The sequence below is a fragment of the Antechinus flavipes genome, chromosome 2 (genome assembly GCF_016432865.1).
Source record: "Antechinus flavipes isolate AdamAnt ecotype Samford, QLD, Australia chromosome 2, AdamAnt_v2, whole genome shotgun sequence".
NCBI classification, from domain to species: domain Eukaryota; kingdom Metazoa; phylum Chordata; class Mammalia; order Dasyuromorphia; family Dasyuridae; genus Antechinus; species Antechinus flavipes.
In genome coordinates, this window is record NC_067399.1 from 101,877,739 (window position 1) to 101,896,887 (window position 19,149).

The 19,149-nt window shown below is 35.6% G+C and overlaps 1 protein-coding gene across 3 annotated transcripts in view; it reads left to right on the forward strand.

Annotated features, from left to right (window-relative positions):
• The window catches only part of ERLEC1 (endoplasmic reticulum lectin 1), a 37,475-nt gene extending 25,957 nt beyond the window's left edge, over nucleotides 1-11,518 (forward strand). For 2 of the 3 annotated variants that reach the window (XM_051975264.1, XM_051975266.1), the window contains exons 11-14: nucleotides 487-611; nucleotides 3,448-3,525; nucleotides 5,181-5,256; nucleotides 10,886-11,518. In XM_051975264.1, coding sequence (XP_051831224.1) covers nucleotides 487-611; nucleotides 3,448-3,525; nucleotides 5,181-5,256; nucleotides 10,886-10,957 — 351 coding nt within the window. In that variant the 3' untranslated portion in view covers nucleotides 10,958-11,518. The remainder of the gene's footprint in view (nucleotides 1-486; nucleotides 612-3,447; nucleotides 3,526-5,180; nucleotides 5,257-10,885) is intronic. The other variant, XM_051975265.1, reaches the window with a different exon arrangement.
• Nucleotides 11,519-19,149: the final 7,631 nt, after the last annotated feature.

A 19,149-nucleotide genomic window follows, 5' to 3' on the forward strand; every position in this document is an offset into this window, starting at 1 on the left:
TACTTTAAAGTAGATTGTTCCAATAGGTAAAGTGATATCCCCGAAGCTACACATTTAGTGGATTTAGTGAATTGTCCTAAGTCAGTGCTTCCCCCCACTTCATTACAATTTCTTACATATCAATAAAACTGGAGAGGGAGAGGCAGATTTTAGAGATGATGTTTCAAAGTAAGTGACAATACTAGTAAACATCGAAGAAGATAGTATCCAAGAAGTCAGAGAATTGTTTATAGTCTGGATGACTAGCAGACTGGTAATACCATTAATGAAAAAATAATTTGAAAAGGGCATTTAATTCAGAATAAAGATGGTAAATTTTGGATGTATTAAGTTTTAGGAATGGCTCTCTGATGGATTTATTCAATAGATAGTTGTCAATATAGGACTAATGATCAAAGCCAGTAAGAAAAAAAGGATACAACTCATCAATATAAATGTGATATTTCCAAATGTAAAACCTATCATAAGCATTTTTCCATATTCTAGGATAAGGAAAGTGGAAAAACATCTGTGATTGTGGGAACATGGAACAAAGAAGAGCATATTGAATGGGCAAAGAAGAACACTGCTAGAGCTTTTCTTCTCCGAGACGACGGTACACAAATAGTTAGGTAAATTCAAAGAAGAAAAAAGGAAAATCAGAGGTTGATGTTGAAAGTAGGAATGTTTTCATTTGCAACCTCAAGATTTCTAATTTCTCACTTAGGATTTTATGTTATATTAGAATCTCCAAAACACAGACTAATATGTGGCTGCCCTGGTGTCTCCTAACTATATTCCTTTAAACTGTGTCCAGAAGACTTCTCTGCTTAATAGCAGTGTTATAGTGAGGGTCCCATACGTTTTCCTCTTTTAATAGGGGTGTCCTATACCTTAACTGATCTCCCTTGATCATCAAATTTCATAACTTGTTCTTCCCGTTGGTCTCCAGCTACAATATGGCAGAAATCGAATTTTTTTTACTGCATTTTCTTTTTTTTGCCTCTTAGGCTCTAGGAGTTGATTAGATTGAAAGTCTCTGGTTTCTGAAAGTGCTACATTTTCTAGCTTGTTAGAAATCTGGCTTTTTAGTCATAAGTATAATAGTATAAACCTTTTTGTTTTTTCTTTTTCATATGGATGTATGATTTGAATTGTAAGTTGTTGTCTAACTTGAGCTGGTAAGTAAACTTAATAAAGTTTTAAAAGGATATTATATAAATTAACAAAAACAGGATATGAGATCTTAAACTTTTTTTTGTGAATTAAACAACAGTAGCAAGAATAACAGTTAAAATTTATATTAGTTATTTTGTGTTATGCTAAGTTTTTTCAACTTCTGTCTTCTTTGATCCTCACAACAACCCTGGTAAATCAGTGCTATTATTATCCCCATTTTGCAGATGAGGAAACTGAAGCAAACAGGGTTAAGTGACTTGTCCAGGCTAACACAGTAAGTGTCTGAGGCTGGATTTGAACTCGGCTCTTTCTGGCTCCAGCCCAGCCCTTGATCCCCATGTCACCTAGCTGCCTAGAGAAGTTAAATGACTTGTCCAGGGTCACAGGTAGTTAGTTATTTGGAGAGACAGAATTTGAACATTGATTGTTCAGCTTTTCAAACTCAGCATTTTGCCCCATAATGCTTTGAAAATAAATGAACTTTTTATTACTAAGTCATATTTATTTTTTTAAAAAGTCATGTTTATTTAAAATACAATGCAGAAACACTGGTGGCCCTTCCAGTAAGATCAGGTATAAAGCAAGAAAGTCCATTATCACCATTTAGTTACTTGATATAGAATTACTAGGTCTGCCAATAGCATAAGAAAAAAATTGAGAGAACAGAGAAGAAAAAAATTAGGATTTTTACAGAAACAATGGTTTACTTAGAAAATCCTAGAGATTTAACCACCCCCAGAATGAAAAAGTAACTTCTGTAAAGTAACAGAATATAAAGTAAACCCACAAGTATCATTAGCCTTTTTGTATATTTAGGTGGCATAGCAGGACACTAGATTTGGAGTCAAGAAGACTGGAGATCAGTTCATTCTTCAGACATTTTCTAAAAACACATATAACATACCCAGGGGATTGTTAGTGCACAGCTGGGTGTAATGTTCTTCTCTAAAGTGTAATGTTCTCTAGGAGCAGGTTTCTTGGGGGGCTTCTGGGAACAGCCTTCGTTTCAGTTCAGTGTACTTAGCCCAAATGCAGGCAGGTATTAAAGTCAAAATCCTTTATTGTCTCTTTCAAAGTCTTGTCTCCTTCCTTGGGCCTGATTAGTTTTCTTAGAGGCCTATCTCTCTCCTTGGTGGCAAGAGCTCCTGCTGCTAGTCCTTTGCCTCTGCCAGCTTCTGCCTCTAGCTCCTCCCAAATGTCTCTGAATCTAAAGGTTTGTACTTCAGCCTCCAGCCAGCACAAAGGTTGAAGATGATTCACTGTAGGTAGACTCCCATATATTTGTACATCTGTAGTCACTTTGAATGGAACTATTTCTCTTTCTCTTCTCATGTACTTTTAGATTTGTAAAGTACTTTACAGTTATATTTCATTTGATCCTCACATCAAGCCTGTGAGGTAGATACTATTGTTATCCCCATTTTTTAGATGCAGAAACTGAGACTGGGAGAGTTCAAGTGACTTGCCCGGGTCACACCTAAGAAAATGGAAAAGGAATCCTATGTACAAAAATATTTGTAGCAGTACTTTTTTTCTTTGTTTAAAGTTTTTTATTTTCAAAACATATGCACAGATAATTTTTTCAGCATTGAACCTTGCACAGCCTTGTTTCAGAATTTTCCCCTCCTTTCGCTCACCCCTTCCCCTAGATGGTAAGCAATCCAATATATGTTATACATGTTAAAATAGATTTTAAATTCAATATGTCTATATTTATATGATTCTCTCATTGCACAAGACAAATCAGATCAAAAAGCAAAGAAAATGAGTAAGAAAACAAAATGCAAGCGAACAACATTAAAAAGAGTGAGAATGTTATGTTGTGATCCACACTCAGTTCCCCAGTCCTCTCTCTGGATGTAGATGGCTCTCTTTGTCACAAGATCATTGGAATTGGGCGATTCAATCATCTCATTATTGGAAGGAGTCACGTTCATCACAATTGATCATTGCATAATAATTGATGTTGCCATGTACAGTGATCTGGTTCTGTAAAGCAGTTATTTTTAGTATAGAAAAGTACTGAAAACTAAGGAAGTGCCCATCAATTGGAAAATAGCTAGACAAGTTATGATAAAAATATATAAGGAATGTTATTGTGCCTTAAGAAATGACAAAATGGATAAATTCAGAAAAATCTGGTCTAATGCTAATTTTTTCTTTTAAAATCCACTTTATAAGGCAGTCTTTTTCTTTTAAAATATACTTTGTAAGCTAAATATTATACTAGTTCAAAACTGTCCTCCTTTCCTTCACTTTAACAACACTTGTTTTCTTCTCTATTGGTAGGATGGTATCACATTTTTATGGGAATGGAGATATTTGTGATTTAACTGACAAACCAAGACACGTCACTGTAAAACTAAAGTAAGTCTAACATTTGAGTCATCCTCCATATTTTTTTATACACACACACACACACACACACACACACACACATACACGTGTGTGTGTGTGTGTGTGTGTGTGTGTGTGTATCCCCCTGAGGCAATTGGGATTATGTGACTTGCCCAGGGTCACACAGCTAAGAAGTGTTAAGTGAGTCCAGATTTGAACTCGGTTCCTCCTGATTTCAGTACTGGTGCTCTATCCACTGCACTACTTAGCTATCCCCCCCTTCACATATATATATATTTTTTTTTTTCTTTTTAATATTTTTTTAGTTACAAGTTATATGCATGGATAATTTTATAGCATTGACAATTGCCAAACCTTTTGTTCCAATTTTTCCCCTCCTTCCCCCCACCCCTCCCCCAGATGGCAGGTTGACCAATACATGTTAAATATGTTAAAGTATAAGTTAGATACAACATATCTATACATGTCCAAACAGTTAATTTGCTGTACAAAAAGAGTTGGACTTTGAAATAGGGTACGATTAGCCTGTGAAGGAAATAAAAAATGTAGGCGGACAAAAATAGAGGGATTGGAAATGCTATGTAGTGGTTCGTAGTCATCTCCCAGAGTTCTTTTGCTGGGTGTAGCTGGTACAATTCATTACTGCTTTATTGGAACTGAAGATTCCATTGTTGAAGATGGCCACGTCCATCAGAATTGATCATCATATAGTATTGTTGTTGAAGTATATAATGATCTCCTGGTCCTGCTCATTTTCACTCAGCATCAGTTCATGTAAGTCTCTCCAGGCCTTTCTGAAATCATCCTCCTGGTCATTCCTTACAGAACAATAATATTCCATAACATTCATATACCACAATTTATTCAGCCATTCTCCAATTGATGAGCATCCATTCAATTTCCAGTTTCTGGCCACTACAAACAGGGCTGCCACAAACATTTTGGCACATACAGGTCTCTTTCCCTTCTTTAAAATCTCTTTGGGATATAAGCCCAGTAGAAACACTGCTGGATCAAAGGGTATGCACAGTTTGATAACTTTTTGAGCATAGTCCAAATACTCTCCAGAATGGTTGGATATATTCACAATTCCACCAACAATGTATTAATGTCCCTGTTTCCCACATCCCCTCTAACATTCCGCATTATCTTTCCCTATCATTCTAGCCAATCTGGCAGGTGTGTAGTGGTATCTCAGAGTTGTCTTAATTTGCATTTCTCTGATTAATAATGACTTGGAGCATCTTTTCATATGGCTAGAAATAGTTTCAATTTCTTCATCTGAGAATTGTCTGTTCATATCCTTTGACCATTTATCAATTGGAGAATGGCTTGATATCTTATAAATTAGAGTCAATTCTCTATATATTTTGGAAATGAAAGATCATTCCTTTTTTTTTTCCCCCTAATTTAAAACCCTTTTGAGGGGTTTGGTTTGGTTTGGTTTGGGTTTTTTTTGAGGCAATTGGGATTAAGTGATTTGCCCAGGGACACATAGATACAAAATGTTAAGTGTCTGAGGCCAAATTTGAACTCAGGTCCTCCTGACTTAAAGGCTAGTGCTCTATCCATTGTGCCACCTACCTGCCTCTGTGGTTTATTTTATAGCTTAAAACAAGCATAAATGTATAGTTTATAGTATATTTTGTATGTGTTTATTTTAGATGTAAAGAATCAGAATCACCTCATGCTGTTACTGTATATATGTTAGAGCCTCATTCCTGCCAGTACATTCTTGGGGTAAGTATAACAGATGTCATGAATTCAATCTTGGATCAAGTCTAGAATCTAAATCAAATCTTTGGGCTGTCTACACAAGGAGCATCTAGACTATATTTTCATTCCAAAAGAAACTTTTCATAGAATAACAGTCTTAAAAGATCTTAGAGGCTCCCTCATTGTACAAATTTCTCCAGCTTTCTCCATACCTGGAATGTTCATTCTCTCTTCTGCTCTGCCTACTTTTTTTAACAAGAAGTCTTCCCCAACTCCCTTAATTCTTGCCTCTTCCCTCTGTTAATTACTTCCTGTTTATACTGACAATAGCTTGTTTTATATTTGTTTGCATGTTGTCCCCCCCCCCCATTAGACTGCAAGCTTGTTGAGTGCAGAGACTAGTATACAATAGGCACTTAATAAATGTTGGTTGATTAATTGATTGAATCTGAAAGGTTAAGTAATTTACCAGGATTATATAGCTACTTTATTCTAAGAAAGGAATTCAGGATTATTTAATTAGAAGCCCACCATTCCACTTAGAGCACCAGCTAACTGTCAGTTTTTCCCCAAAATCAGCGCAATTTTAAAAATACTCGCTCATATCTATATCCCATTCTAAATAGGAAACCCTTCTAAAATTACTTTAACTTTCCTTTCTCTGAAAAGAAATCAGGGGAAGGGGGAAAGAGAGATGGAGGGTAATAGTCCCTATTCTCAAGAAGTAAACATTACACCAGTAAACATTCAAGCACCACAGTTTATTCACTTTTGAAGATTAAAAAAATAACAATAATAAAGGCTGACGACATTCCCTGTCCTTTTGGAGGAGATAACAAGCAAAATAACATAGACAAACATATGCAAGTTAAATGAAAATAATTTTTAAAAGGAAGGCACTAAAATTGAGGGATTGAGAATCTTCCTATAAAAGATGGGATTTTGGTTCGGATTTGAAGTCAGTGAAGCCAAAAGTGAGGAGATAAGGAGGGAGAAAATTCCAAACATGGGGAACAGCCAATGAACATGCCAGGAGCTGAAAGAGAGACACCTTGTTCGTGAAACAGTTCATAGAACCCAGAGGGGTCACTGTCACTGAATCAGAGTTTATGTGGTAGGGAGTCAGATGTAAGAAGCCTGGAAAAGTAGGAGTGGGCTGAGTTATGAAAGGCTTTAAATGCCAAGCAGAGCATTTTGTATGATTCTGGAGATAATAAAGAGCCACTGGAATTTATTAAATTGAGGGTAACATGGTCAGAGCTCTGCTTTAGGAAAATCACCTTAGTGGCTAAATGCAAAATAGATTGGAATGGGAAGAGACTTGAGGTAGACAGACCCACCATCAGGCTATTAATAGTCCGGGCATGAATTTTTTTGTTTTTCCCTTTTGCATAATATTTTTTTTTAATTGGATGAAACCAAATATGTAGGAATACAAATGAAAAACAATTATGCTAAACTACAGTTCTATTTTTAAAAAGAAAATAGATCCCCTTTATAAAGAAAAAAGGAACCCATAATCTAAAGAAGTGATTTGATTCCATTAACCTACCATCAATAGGGCCTCTGTTTTGATTGACTGGGCAGTAATTGTGCTATTGTGCTCCTGTCATTGCCTCTCTCCATAACTCTCATTTGTGAACAATAAGATATAATTCAAGGTAGTGCAGATAAAATTAGGAGTTCACTCTGGGGCCATGACTTAGAGAGAAGCAAATCCATCACACTGGTATACACATTCTCTCTCAGTCTCTTTGTCTCTCTGTCTCTTTATCTCACTGACTTCTTTGTCTCTTTTTTTTATTTCTAATAAATGCTTTTTTTTATTTTTCAAAATACATGCAAAAATAGTTTTCAGTATTCACACTTGCAAAATCTTGTGTTTCATATCTTTCTCCCTTCTTCCCCCTCACCTAGACAGCAAGTAATCCAATACGTTAAACATGTGCAGTTCTTCTGTACATATTTCCACAATTATCATGCTGCACAAGAAAAATCAGATCAAAAAAAATGAGGGGGAAAAAAACAACAATAACAAAAAAGGTGAAAAAAACTATATTGTGATCCACACTCAGTCCCCACAGTTCTCTCTCTCTCTGGGTGCAGATGACTCTCTTCATCACAAGTCTATGGGAACTGGCCTGAATTACCTCATTGTTGAAAAGAGCCAAGTCCATCAGAGTTGATCATCACATAATCTCATTGTTGCTGTGTATAGTATTCTTTTGGTTCTACTCACTTCACTTAGCATCAGTTCCTGTAAGTCTCTCTAGGGCTCTCTGAAATCATTCTGCTGATCGTTTCTTATAGAACAATAATATTCCATAACATTCATATACCATAACTTATTCAGCCATTCTCCAACTGATAGTCATCCACTCAGTTTCCAGTTCCTTGCCACAAATATAAGTTATTAAAAATTTGTACCAGAGTGGTAAGTGTGTTCGAGGGATAAGGGCATATATAAGAGAGATATTGCAAACATGGATTCAGTAGGCAGTTCGTAATTACATTTATAATTCTCCTTCATAGCAGAAAGAATTGGGCAAACTTTGCAGTACTGATTCTTAGAACACCTATAGTAGAAAAGATAATCATTTTCTTGTCCATTTATCCCCTTGACATCTAAAAATTCCCCTTATTTTCCTTATTGAGAATAAGAAATAAAAATAGAAAAGTATCGTACATGATCCCTGCAACAGCCTTAAGAGATACATTGACTTTGCTATATAATTAGAAAACCAAAGCAATAAATATCTAAGTTCATTTATTATCAAAGCCATGTTTAGAATTTGTAATATATGTTTCTTCTACTCTTGAATTTCATAATTTTATTCCAAAAAAGAACAGAAGACATTTTGAAAATTAAAAATAAGATAAACAAATTAAACTAATAAAGCAGTGAGATTTTTTTTAAGACTTCAAAAACCATTTGATATATTGGTTTATAAAGAGAAAAAGAATTTACCAAACTCAAAATTATCAACATTATCAAAATGAAAAGTAGCAGTATGTACCAAGAGAAGTAATTTTCCAAAAAACTGGAAAAAAAAATCTTACACAAAATGTATGAGTTTCTACAAAATCATGGCAATAAATTAGGTAGTAAGCCAATTAGTGAACTCCCACGGGCCTCCAAATTCCAGATCCTCATTTGCAAATGACTTCTGGCAAATATTTAATTTTTTAAAATAATAGTTTATTTTCCCCCTTTTTGCATGTTAAAATAATGTTTTTAACATTTGAGGGTTTTATTAAGTTTTGAGTTATTAATTCTATTCTTCCTTTCTTCCTTCCCCTCTCTTCTTCCTGAGAAGGTAAGCAATCCAGTATAGGTTATACATGTGCACTCATGTAATATTTTCACATTAGTCATTTTGTACAAGACAACAAAAAACATAAAAAGAAAGATTGCATGCTTCAATCTATATTCAGATGATACAGTTCTTTCTCTGGAAGTAGACAGCATACTCACCTTTAGTTCTTTAGAATTGTCTTATATCATTGTATTGCCAATTACACAGTATTGTCGTTGCTATGCATAATGTTCTCCTGGTTCTGTTCACTTTATTTTGCATCAGTCAATTCATGTAAATTTTTCCAGATTTTTCTGAAGTCATCCTGCTTGTCATTTTTAATAGCACAGCAACATTCTACAACAATCATATACCAGAGCTTGTTCAGATGTTCCCCAATTAATGGGCATCTTCTTGATTTTCATATCTTACTGGCAAACATCTTAAAAAGACAAATAGCCCTTCTGTATAATTTTTCCCCCTGAGGTGCATTTGGGGTTAAGCGACTTGCCCAGGGTCACACAGGTAGGAAGTGTTAAGTGTCTGAACCAGATTTGAACTCAGGTCCTCCTGACTTCAGGGCAGATATTCTAATCACTGTGCCATCTAGCTGCCCCTATAATTTATTTTTGAATATGGAAAAAGAAGGCACTCTGAGACTCAAATCTTTGTATGGGCCTCATTCCCAAATCTGGGAAGAATAAAGCAGAGAGAGAACTATAGAGCAGTAGTAACTCTAGTGAATGGGGTGGGGGTGGCTATACCTAAATTGCATTCTAAGAAGAAATACAATACAAAAATGATTTAAAATTAGGAGAACAATTAGCAAAAAATAATATTAATAACAATTTTAACAGGAGATGAAATTAGCTAACATTTGTTAAGCACCTACTATGAGCCAGGCATTGTGCTAAGTGCCAGCAAAAGCAAATCCAGTCAGTCCCAGGTGTCAAGGAACTCTGGGGTCTAATAGAGGAGATGATGGACAAAGACCTGCATGCAAAAAACATAAAATGGGAAGTGAGGGGGAGATGTAGAGTTAGTCTCAGAGGTAAGGCAGTGATGTTAAGTAGGACTGGGAAAAGATGTTAGTAGACCATTTAAGCTAAAATGTAAAGGAATACAGGCAAGGCAGGCAGCGGAGATGAGGAGGGCAAACAGTCCACGTGTGAGATTCAACCAGTGAAAACCCTTCCAGTTGGGAGAATGGAGTCTTTGCATGAGGAACAGAACAAGGAAGCTAGCACCTTAGAAAAGGAGGGCAGGAAGAGGGAGGAAATAAGCCATGAAACTGGAAAAGTAGGAAAGAGCCAGGCAGCACAGAATTTGCAAAGCTGATGAATGACTTTAGATTTGATCCTGGACAAAATAGAGAGCCACTGAAATTGACTGAATAAGAGAAGAATGAAATGGTCAGGATTAATTTTACAGCTGAGTGAAGGATGGCTTGGTGTGGGAAAAGGTTTGATACATAGAAATGGAGCATATATTAAAGATGGCTACAAAGGTAGAAACAACAAGGCTTTATCACTGAGTGGATATGACAAATGAAAGTGAGGAATCAAGGATGACACCTAACTTTCAAGCTAGTAACTCTTTTTAACCACTAGGAATACAATTTAAAATTGTAAATAAAAGAATGAATAAGTGAGCATTTATTAGGTACTTGATATATGCTAGGAACTATGCTAAGTGCTAGTAGTAGAAATATGAAGAAAAGAGACAGTGTTAGCCTCAAGGTATTTGAATTCTAATCAAGCAAGATAACACTTAGCTGAGAGGTAACCAGAGACAGAAAGCTTTTGCTTATTGTTTTTTCCTATGGAAGTGTTGGCAGGATCCCCTACAATAGCAAACAGCAGGTGAAATAAACTGCAATTGCTGATAACCTTTGAACTAGTAGTGGCAATATTAGGTTCATACCCTAAGGAGATTATTGATAAGAAAACTCCTACTGATACAAAGATATTCAGAATAGTACACTTTGTAAAAGCAAAACATGGAAATAAATCATGCTTGCAAATTGAGGAATATCTGAACAAATTATGGTATATGACTATTTTGGAATATTGTGTGATCGTAAGACGTTCATCTTTTTAACAAACAGAACTATTTAAAGTTGTGTATACTATCATTTTCAACTTTTTTGTGTTATTTAAATTGTTTAAGGGTAAAATTCATTGGGAATCAACTGGAGACTTGTATGATATGTTGAAACAAGTTTTAATAATTTTAAAAGAATATTAGTAGTATTAAAAAATATTTTACTGAATTGTTGAACCAGACCAGTGAAACAGTTTCCATCCCTTTGTCTTAAAGAGCATATTGACTAAAAATACTTTATTTTTGTTCTTTAGGTAGAATCTCCAGTAATCTGTAAAATTTTGGATACAGCTGATGAAAATGGACTCCTTTCTATCCCCAGTTAAAAGATCAGTGAAGCCAAAAGAATGAAGAGCACTAACGCCCACCTGTATTTCTATTTTCCATGGCCAATGACCTCATTAGAGTTCTCAGCCAATGGAGCTTGACAGAAGGACTGTTTGGGGACTCTTTAAACCACTTTGTGAATATATATGTGTATATAAGAGGTTATTGATAAACTTTTAAAGCAGACAGTTTTGTCTTACTTATTCATTTGTGAGTGAATTAGAAGTTTTGTAAAATAAGTGTTTTTTCCCTCTCTGAGGTAATAGGTTTCAAAAATAAATTTTACCCAAGAAAGTTAACCAAGTGTCATAACCTTTGCTCCAAGCAAGTTTTTAAACTGATTAATCAAGCTGATTTTATTGATGCCTGCTCTGGTTACAGAAATGAACACTGTGACTAAAGATAACTTTACCTCCTTTGATCATCTTCAAAAAATATTGATTTGCAAAAGGTCATTGCTTTCTGTGACCAATTATTGCTTATTTTTAAGATGTGTATTAGTGTGGTTGGTTCTCCCCTTCAAATTACATGTTCTAATATAAATCATACACTTTCAAGGATTCTGCTGTATTTCCTATTGTTTTAATCTAAATGTACTTTATTCTGACTTTCTTGTACTTGATGATTATAAGCTGTATATTTTCTTGTCGTGGGACCATAGCTGTAAAGCCAGAAGGGATTTCAGACACTTTCTAGTCCAAGCCCCTTGTTTTAGACTTAAGACACCGTGGTTTAGGGAGGTGGAATAATTTGTGGAAGGCCACAAAAGTAGGACACAACACAAGCAAGATTTGAACCTAGACCTTCTCCAGGGCCACTGCACTTTTATTTCTAAATAAAATGTTTGCAATCAGCAAAAATCATGTAGTTAGTGCTAAATTATTCAGAACTGAGATTCTCCATTGCTTTACTTCTGTTTTCACAAGTTTCATATGTCTTAGATGTATTCCTTTTACTATCTGTGTCAGAAATAAGTGGAAAAAAAGTGATAGGAAATTCACTTATTTTCCTACTTTCCTCAGTTCTTGTCAAAGAACCATTCACAAATGTGTCTTAGTATTTTAAAATAATATTTTCCGGAAAATAATGAGGTTTAAACAGTTTAGTAACATTTGAGTGTCTTGCTTGAAGTGAGATGATAGGATCATAGATTTAGGGCTGATAGGAACTTCAGATTCTTGGGATTACCAATCCCCTCATTTAAACATTTAAACAGTTAAGCAGTAGAGCCAGAATTTTAATTTGTACACCAACTCAATCCAGCTCTGAGCTGATGGAACCATTTTAATGAGCTAGATTAATAACAATAGCATCTAGTTTTTTTTAATAGTGTAGATTATGCAATATTTAGGTATTTAATTTTTAGCCACTTTAATTGAAATCACAGCTTTTTTTTTTATTATTTTAGCTTTTCTGGGATCTGTTAAATTCATATTGGCCTAAAACTGACCTTTGCTGTTAAAATGAAACCATTTAAAGAACTTTGTTGAAGTATACATGTGGTAAGAAAAGAGGCCAGAATGATAAGGAGATGGAGAAATAAATGACCGGCAAAGTTAAAGGAATTAAAGCATAACCTGAAAAAGAGAAAACTAATGGAAACAGCAATTTAGAATTCTGCCTCAGACTAGTTTTCTTGTTATGAATAAACATGGACTTCTATAAGGAATTATGTAGCTAGAATCAAAACTTTGAAACTGGGAGGGACCTTCAACTCATAAGCAGCAGTGTGGCATGGGAAAAAGATCATAGCATGGTGGTGCAGTGGCTAAAGTCCTAGATGTTCAAGTCAAGAAGGCCTGGGTTCAAATCCACCTCACTAGCTCTGTGAACCTCAGCAAGTCATTTAACTTCTATTTTGCTTCATTTACCTCATTTGTAAAATGGGCACAATAACAGCACCTACCTTCCAAATTTGTTGTAAGGTTAACATGAAGTATTACTTAAATATTCAAATGCTATGTCTATGATCCCGTTTCACTTAGTACCTGTGTGAATATGGGTCAGCCTCAACTTTTTGAGGCTCATTTTTCTCACCTATATAATGAGAATGATGAACTTAACAACCTGCCTCAGGATTGTTGTGAGGTGTTATCATAATTGTCATTAAAGATCAGAAGTAGGTTGGAATAGGCCACCAAAAGACTGGCTTTAAAACAGATATAAATATCTTTCTCAGCTATTGGCTCTTATCCTGATAGAAGATAGGAAAAGATCTTGAGTTCCCTTTTAGTTCTGAGATTTTGCTAAATTAGGGATTTCCAACCAATAACTTTTAAAAGCTTAACTGGTAACATCCTTAGCAACACATACATACACACATAGATTATCTCAAGGCTTGGGGGAAAAGAAATCACTTTTCTTCCCATAAAAAGTTGGAAACTCCAATATTAGCAGGAAAAATATTTTAGCTTTTTTTTTTTTATAATAACTTTATATTGACAGAATCCATGCCAGGGTAATTTTTTTTACAACATTATCCCTTGCACTCGCTTCTGTTCTGATTTTTCCCCTCCCTCCTTCCACCCCCTCCCCTAGATGGCAAGCAGTCCTATATATGTTAGATATGTTGCAGTATATCCTAGATACAATATATGTTTGCAGAACCGAACAGTTCTCTTGTTGCACAGGGAGAATTGGATTCAGAAGGTAAAAATAACCCGGGAAGAAAAACAAAAATGCAAATAGTTCGCATTCGTTTCCCAGTGTTCTTTCTTTGGGTGTAGCTGCTTCTGTCCATCATTTATCAATTGAAACTCAGGTCTCTTTGTCAAAGAAATCCACTTCCATCAGAATACATCCTCATACAGTATCGTTGTTGAGGTACATAATGATTTCCTGGTTATGCTCATTTCACTTAGCATCAGTTCATGTAAGTCTCGCCAGTCCTCTCTGTATTCATCCTGCTGGTCATTTCTTACAGAGCAATAATATTCCATAACATTCATATACCACAATTTACCCAAACATTCTCCAATTGATGGGCATCCATTCAGTTTTCAGTTTCTAGCCACTACAAACAGGGCTGCCACAAACATATTGGCACATACAGGTCCCTTTCCCTTCTTTAGTATCTCTTTGGGGTATAAGCCCAGTAGAAACACTGCTGGATCAAAGGGTATGCACAATTTGATAATTTTTTGGGCATAATTCCAGATTGCTCTCCAGAATGGTTGGATTCGTTCACAACTCCACCAACAATGCATTAGTGTCCCAGTTTTCCCGCATCCCCTCCAACATTCATCATTATTTTTTCCTGTCATCTTAGCCAATCTGACAGGTGTGTAGTGGTATCTCAGAGTTGTCTTAATTTGCATTTCTCTGATCAATAATGATTTGGAGCACTCTTTCATGTGAGTGGTAATAGTTTCAATTTCATCCTCTGAAAATTGTCTGTTCATATCCTTTGACCATTTATCAATTGGAGAATGGCTTGATTTCTTATAAATTTGAGTCAGTTCTCTATATATTTTGGAAATGAGGCCTTTATCAGAACCTTTAACTGTGAAGATGTTTTCCCAGTTTGTTGCTTCCCTTCTAATCTTGTTTGCATTAGTTTTGTTTGTACAAAGGCTTTTTAATTTGATATAATCAAAATTTTCTATTTTGTGATCAGTAATGGTCTCTAATTCATCTTTGGTCACAAATTTCTTTCTTCTCCACAAGTCTGAGAGATAAACTATCCTATGTTCCTCTAATTTATTTATAATCTCGTTCTTTATGCCTAGGTCATGGACCCATTTTGATCTTATCTTGGTTTATGGTGTTAAGTGTGGGTCCTTGCCTAATTTCTGCCATACTAATTTCCAGTTATCCCAGCAGTTTTTATCAAATAATAAATTCTTATCCCAAAAGTTAGGATCTTTGGGTTTGTCAAACACTAGATTGCTATAGTTGACTATTCTGTCTTGTGAACCTAGCCTTTTCCACTGATCCACTAATCTATTTCTTAGCCAATACCAAATGTTTTTGGTGACTGCTGCTTTATAATATAATTTTAGATCAGGTACAGCTAGGCCACCTTCATTTGATGTTTTTTTTCATTAATTCCCTTGAGAGTCTCGACTATTTATTGTTCCATATGATCCATAGATCATTAAAATATTTTCTTGGAAGTCTGATTGGTATAGCACTAAATAAATAGATTAGTTTAGGGAGTATTGTCATCTTTATTATATTCGCTCGGCCTATCCAAGAGCACTTAATATTTTTCCAATTATTTAAGTCTGACTTTATTTGTGTGGAAACTTTTTTGTAATTTTGCTCATATATTCCTGACTTTCCTTTGGTAGATAGATTCCCAAATATTTTATGCTATCAACAGTTATTTTAAATGGAATTTCTCTTTGTATCTCTTGCTGTTGGATTTTGTTGGTGATGTATAAAAATGCTGAGGATTTATGGGGATTTATTGTGTATCCTGCTATTTTGCTAAAATTATGAATTATTTCTAATAGCTTTTTAGTAGAAGCTTTGGGGTTCTCTGGGTATACCATCATATCATCTGCAAATGTTTTAGCTTTTCAAGAAGCCACATTGATCATTTATTAGAAAATATATGGCAATATTTATGAAGAGCAAGCAACAACATGGTTTTTTGGAGGTTTTTGTTGCTGTTTGATATTGGTGATTGCTGCCTCCAAGAGAAGTCTCTACTTCAGAACCTTTACAACCAGTTAGCAGTTGCTTTATATTGTTTCAATCTTTAAAGTGTATCTGTCCCACACCAATGTGCTCAAAACCATTGACCTGAGAGTAACAAAATCTAACCCAGAAGAGCTTAGAATTAAACAGAGAAAAATAACACATGAATTAAGTTCTATTCCATAAACATGTGCCAGGCACTATGCTAAGTGCCAGGAATACAAAAAGAGACGAAAGATTGTACCTGCCGGTAAGGTAACAAATATGAAGCAAGCCATGTATGGGCCAAGTAGGAAATAACAGGAAAAGTGCTGGAATTAGGAGTTGGCAAAGGCTTCCCATAGGAGGTGGGATTTTAATTGAGACAAATGGAAGCCAAGGCAGTCAGTAGTCAGAGAAGAAAAGAAAGTGTTCCAGGCAGGGTAGAAATGCTGGAACCATCTTGTTCATAGACTAGCCAGGAGCCCAGTGCCACTGGGTCAAGGAGTGTATGTTGGAAAGTAAGGTGTAGGAAGACTGAGGAGGAGGCACTGAGTCATGAAAGCTGTTGGACATCCAACAGAGGACTCTGTATTTGTCCTGAAGTTGGCAAGGAGGCCGCTGGAGTTTATGGAGAACAGATTGGAATGGGGAGACTTGAGGCTGGTACCTCCCCGCCGGCTCTCTGGCAATAATCAGGGTGAGGAGGCTGCGTACCAGTCGTGTCAGAAGAGAAGGGTTAGGTTCAGGAGATACTCCAAAGATAGGTGTTTGGATGTGGACAAGTATTTGGGAATGGGTGGGTTTTAACAACTTAGATCTGAGGGACTATTGCTGCCTCAAAAATAGAAAAGGTAGAATTGATGGGAAGGGAGGATTTAGGAGGAAAAATAATGAGTTCTGTTTTGGACTCAAATGTTTACTGCTCATCCAGTTTGAGGAAGGTATCTGAAAGGGAGTTAGAAATGAAGGATTGGAGGTCAGCAGAGAGATTTGGGCCAGAAAGATGGATTGGAGAATATAGAAATAGTCATCAAATCCATGAAAACTGATGAGATCACCCATGAAATTAGTATATGGGAAGAAAAAAAAGAGACCCAGGGCAGACCTCTGAAAGACACCTACAATTAGGTAATGATCTGGAGAAGGATCCAGGAATGGAGACAGAATTGCTGTCTCATAGGTAGGAGGAAAATTAGGAAGAAGTGTTTTCTTGAAAACCCAAAAGAATGTCAAGGAAGAGAGTGATCAACAGTATCAAAGGCTGTAACAAAAAAGTCAAGGAGAGTGAGAATTGAGGAAAGAGCACTGGATTCAGCAGAGATCATTAGTAATTTTAGAGAGTTTCAGTAGGATAAGGTCAGAAACGATGTTGTAAGGGGTTAAGAAGAGAATGAGAGGAGAGAAAGTGGAATACCTATTGTAGAGCTTTAATTACAAATGACAAAAAAGAAGAAAGGATCAAGGATGGGTTTTTTTTCAAGACATGAGAATGTTTGTAAGTACTAGGAAATGAGTCAATAGGGAAAGATCAAAAATAAGTGAAAGAATGGGAATGACAGATGTGGCAATGTGTTGGAGAAGACAAGATGGAATGAGATTATTTGAGGGGCTAAGACAAGGCACCCGAGTGATAGAAAATCAGAAAGAGAAAAAAAAATCAGAAAGAGAAGACAAAGGGGAATTCAAAGTCAATAACCTCATTTTTTTTTTTTTTTCCCGTAAAAATGAGGCAAGATTCTGGGCTGAGAGGCTGAGAGTAGACTTTTGAAAGCTGCTATGGAGCATGGTTAACAGAAGTTAGTTGACAAAGTCTGTGAAAAAGCATTGCCTAGCAGCAGGGCACAGTTGAGTTAATAAATTTGTAGTGGACCCAGTCACAACTGTTGTTTTTCTCTACCTTTGTTCAGCAGTACCTGTGCAGAGGCAAAAGCTGGCAAACGGTGGTAGTGATCCAAGGCTAAGGCTAGGCTGGACATATTATGGTAGGGGCTCAAGAGAGGACAGTGTAAATGGTTCACCAATCAGTCAAGATGGAGAGAAAAAAAGAGGGGTTAGAACAGAGACGGCCCAGACAGAAGTGAGGGATCAAGGTCATAGTGAGGATGAAGTGTTCTAACAACTTGACCAACAGCCAAGAATTGGTGTTCCAAATTCTGATTTCACTTCTCTACATAGTTACATATGGAAATCAGAGACAATAATTGGTCTCTACTGTAGAGAGAAGATGGGAGCACCATTAAAATTTTTTAAGATAAAAGTTTTCAGATTCAGTTTTGTAACACTGACATAATTTAAAGTAGAAAGAATATTTATCTTCTATTTAAAAAAAAAAAAAATACTTCTGAAGAACCAGGAAGTAGTTTATCAAGATGTCAGTCTCTTTAATCCAGTTTAAGTACTAGGCTACTTTAGCTTCCCTTTCACTAAACCAGAAATTTAAGCAGGAAACCTTCCCTACCCAATTTTAATTCCAGTACTTTCTCTTTTAATTATTTCTATTTATCTTGTATATAATTTGTCTATCTTGCATATATATGTTTATATATTGTCTCCCCCATTAGATTGTGAACTCCTTGAAAGTGGGTACTCTTTTTAATTCAGTATCTGACATAGAGTAAACAATAAATGTTCACTGAATTGAATTGAGAATTCAGGACCAAATCATTACATGCACATAATCTGAAAACTAGGACTATTCAAGCTTTCCAGTTATTAACTATGCCACATTTAATCTCTACTTTCAAATGATCAGCCTCATTTTAAAAATTAAATTAAAAGGCTATTTTTAATTGAGTTGGCAAGCTGCTTCTGTCAAAGTTTTGAACTTTGGAATTTTTCTAATTATGACAGTAATTAAGGCAGAATTCTTTGTAAAGGATTGTCACACACACACACACACACACACACACAAAAGTTCCAAGAAGGTATCTCATAATCTGAATTGGAAAGGACATCTGGCCACATAACTTTGTTCCATTCTTTGATAGGAAATTTTTCCTTATATTGGACAGAAATCTGCAGCTTTGCTATTTCTTAATATTTCTCCTAGTCCTCCAAGCTAAATATCCCATTCATCATTTGGCATTATCTTGGAAGTCCTTCACTATTTTAGAATCCCTTCTTTGAATGCTCTCCAGCTAATCAATATCCCTCCTGATCTGACAGGGTAAAGTTTATTAGTATTATCACAAGGCACACTATTCCTTGCTTAATAGAGATTAAGATTACTTTTTTTTTTTTTTTTTTTGGCTATGATATCACACTGTTGATTTATAATGAGCAAATTCCACTTACCTAGGTTTAGATAATTCTGCTTTATCTTACTAGATGATTATCTTATCTTTATCTTACTAGGTTTCTCTATTTAAATTGAGAGCTTCTCTTTCTTCTTGAGTTATTTTCTCCCTGCGCAATTTTAGATCATAGGAACCTTTATAAAACCTTTTTGCTTCCGCACAAGTACAACAAGGCAAGTATTTCCCCTAATCTACTCGGGTGGACAGCTAGGTAGCAAAGTGGATAAACTTCCAAACCTCAAGTTAGAAAGATTCATCTTGAAGACTTC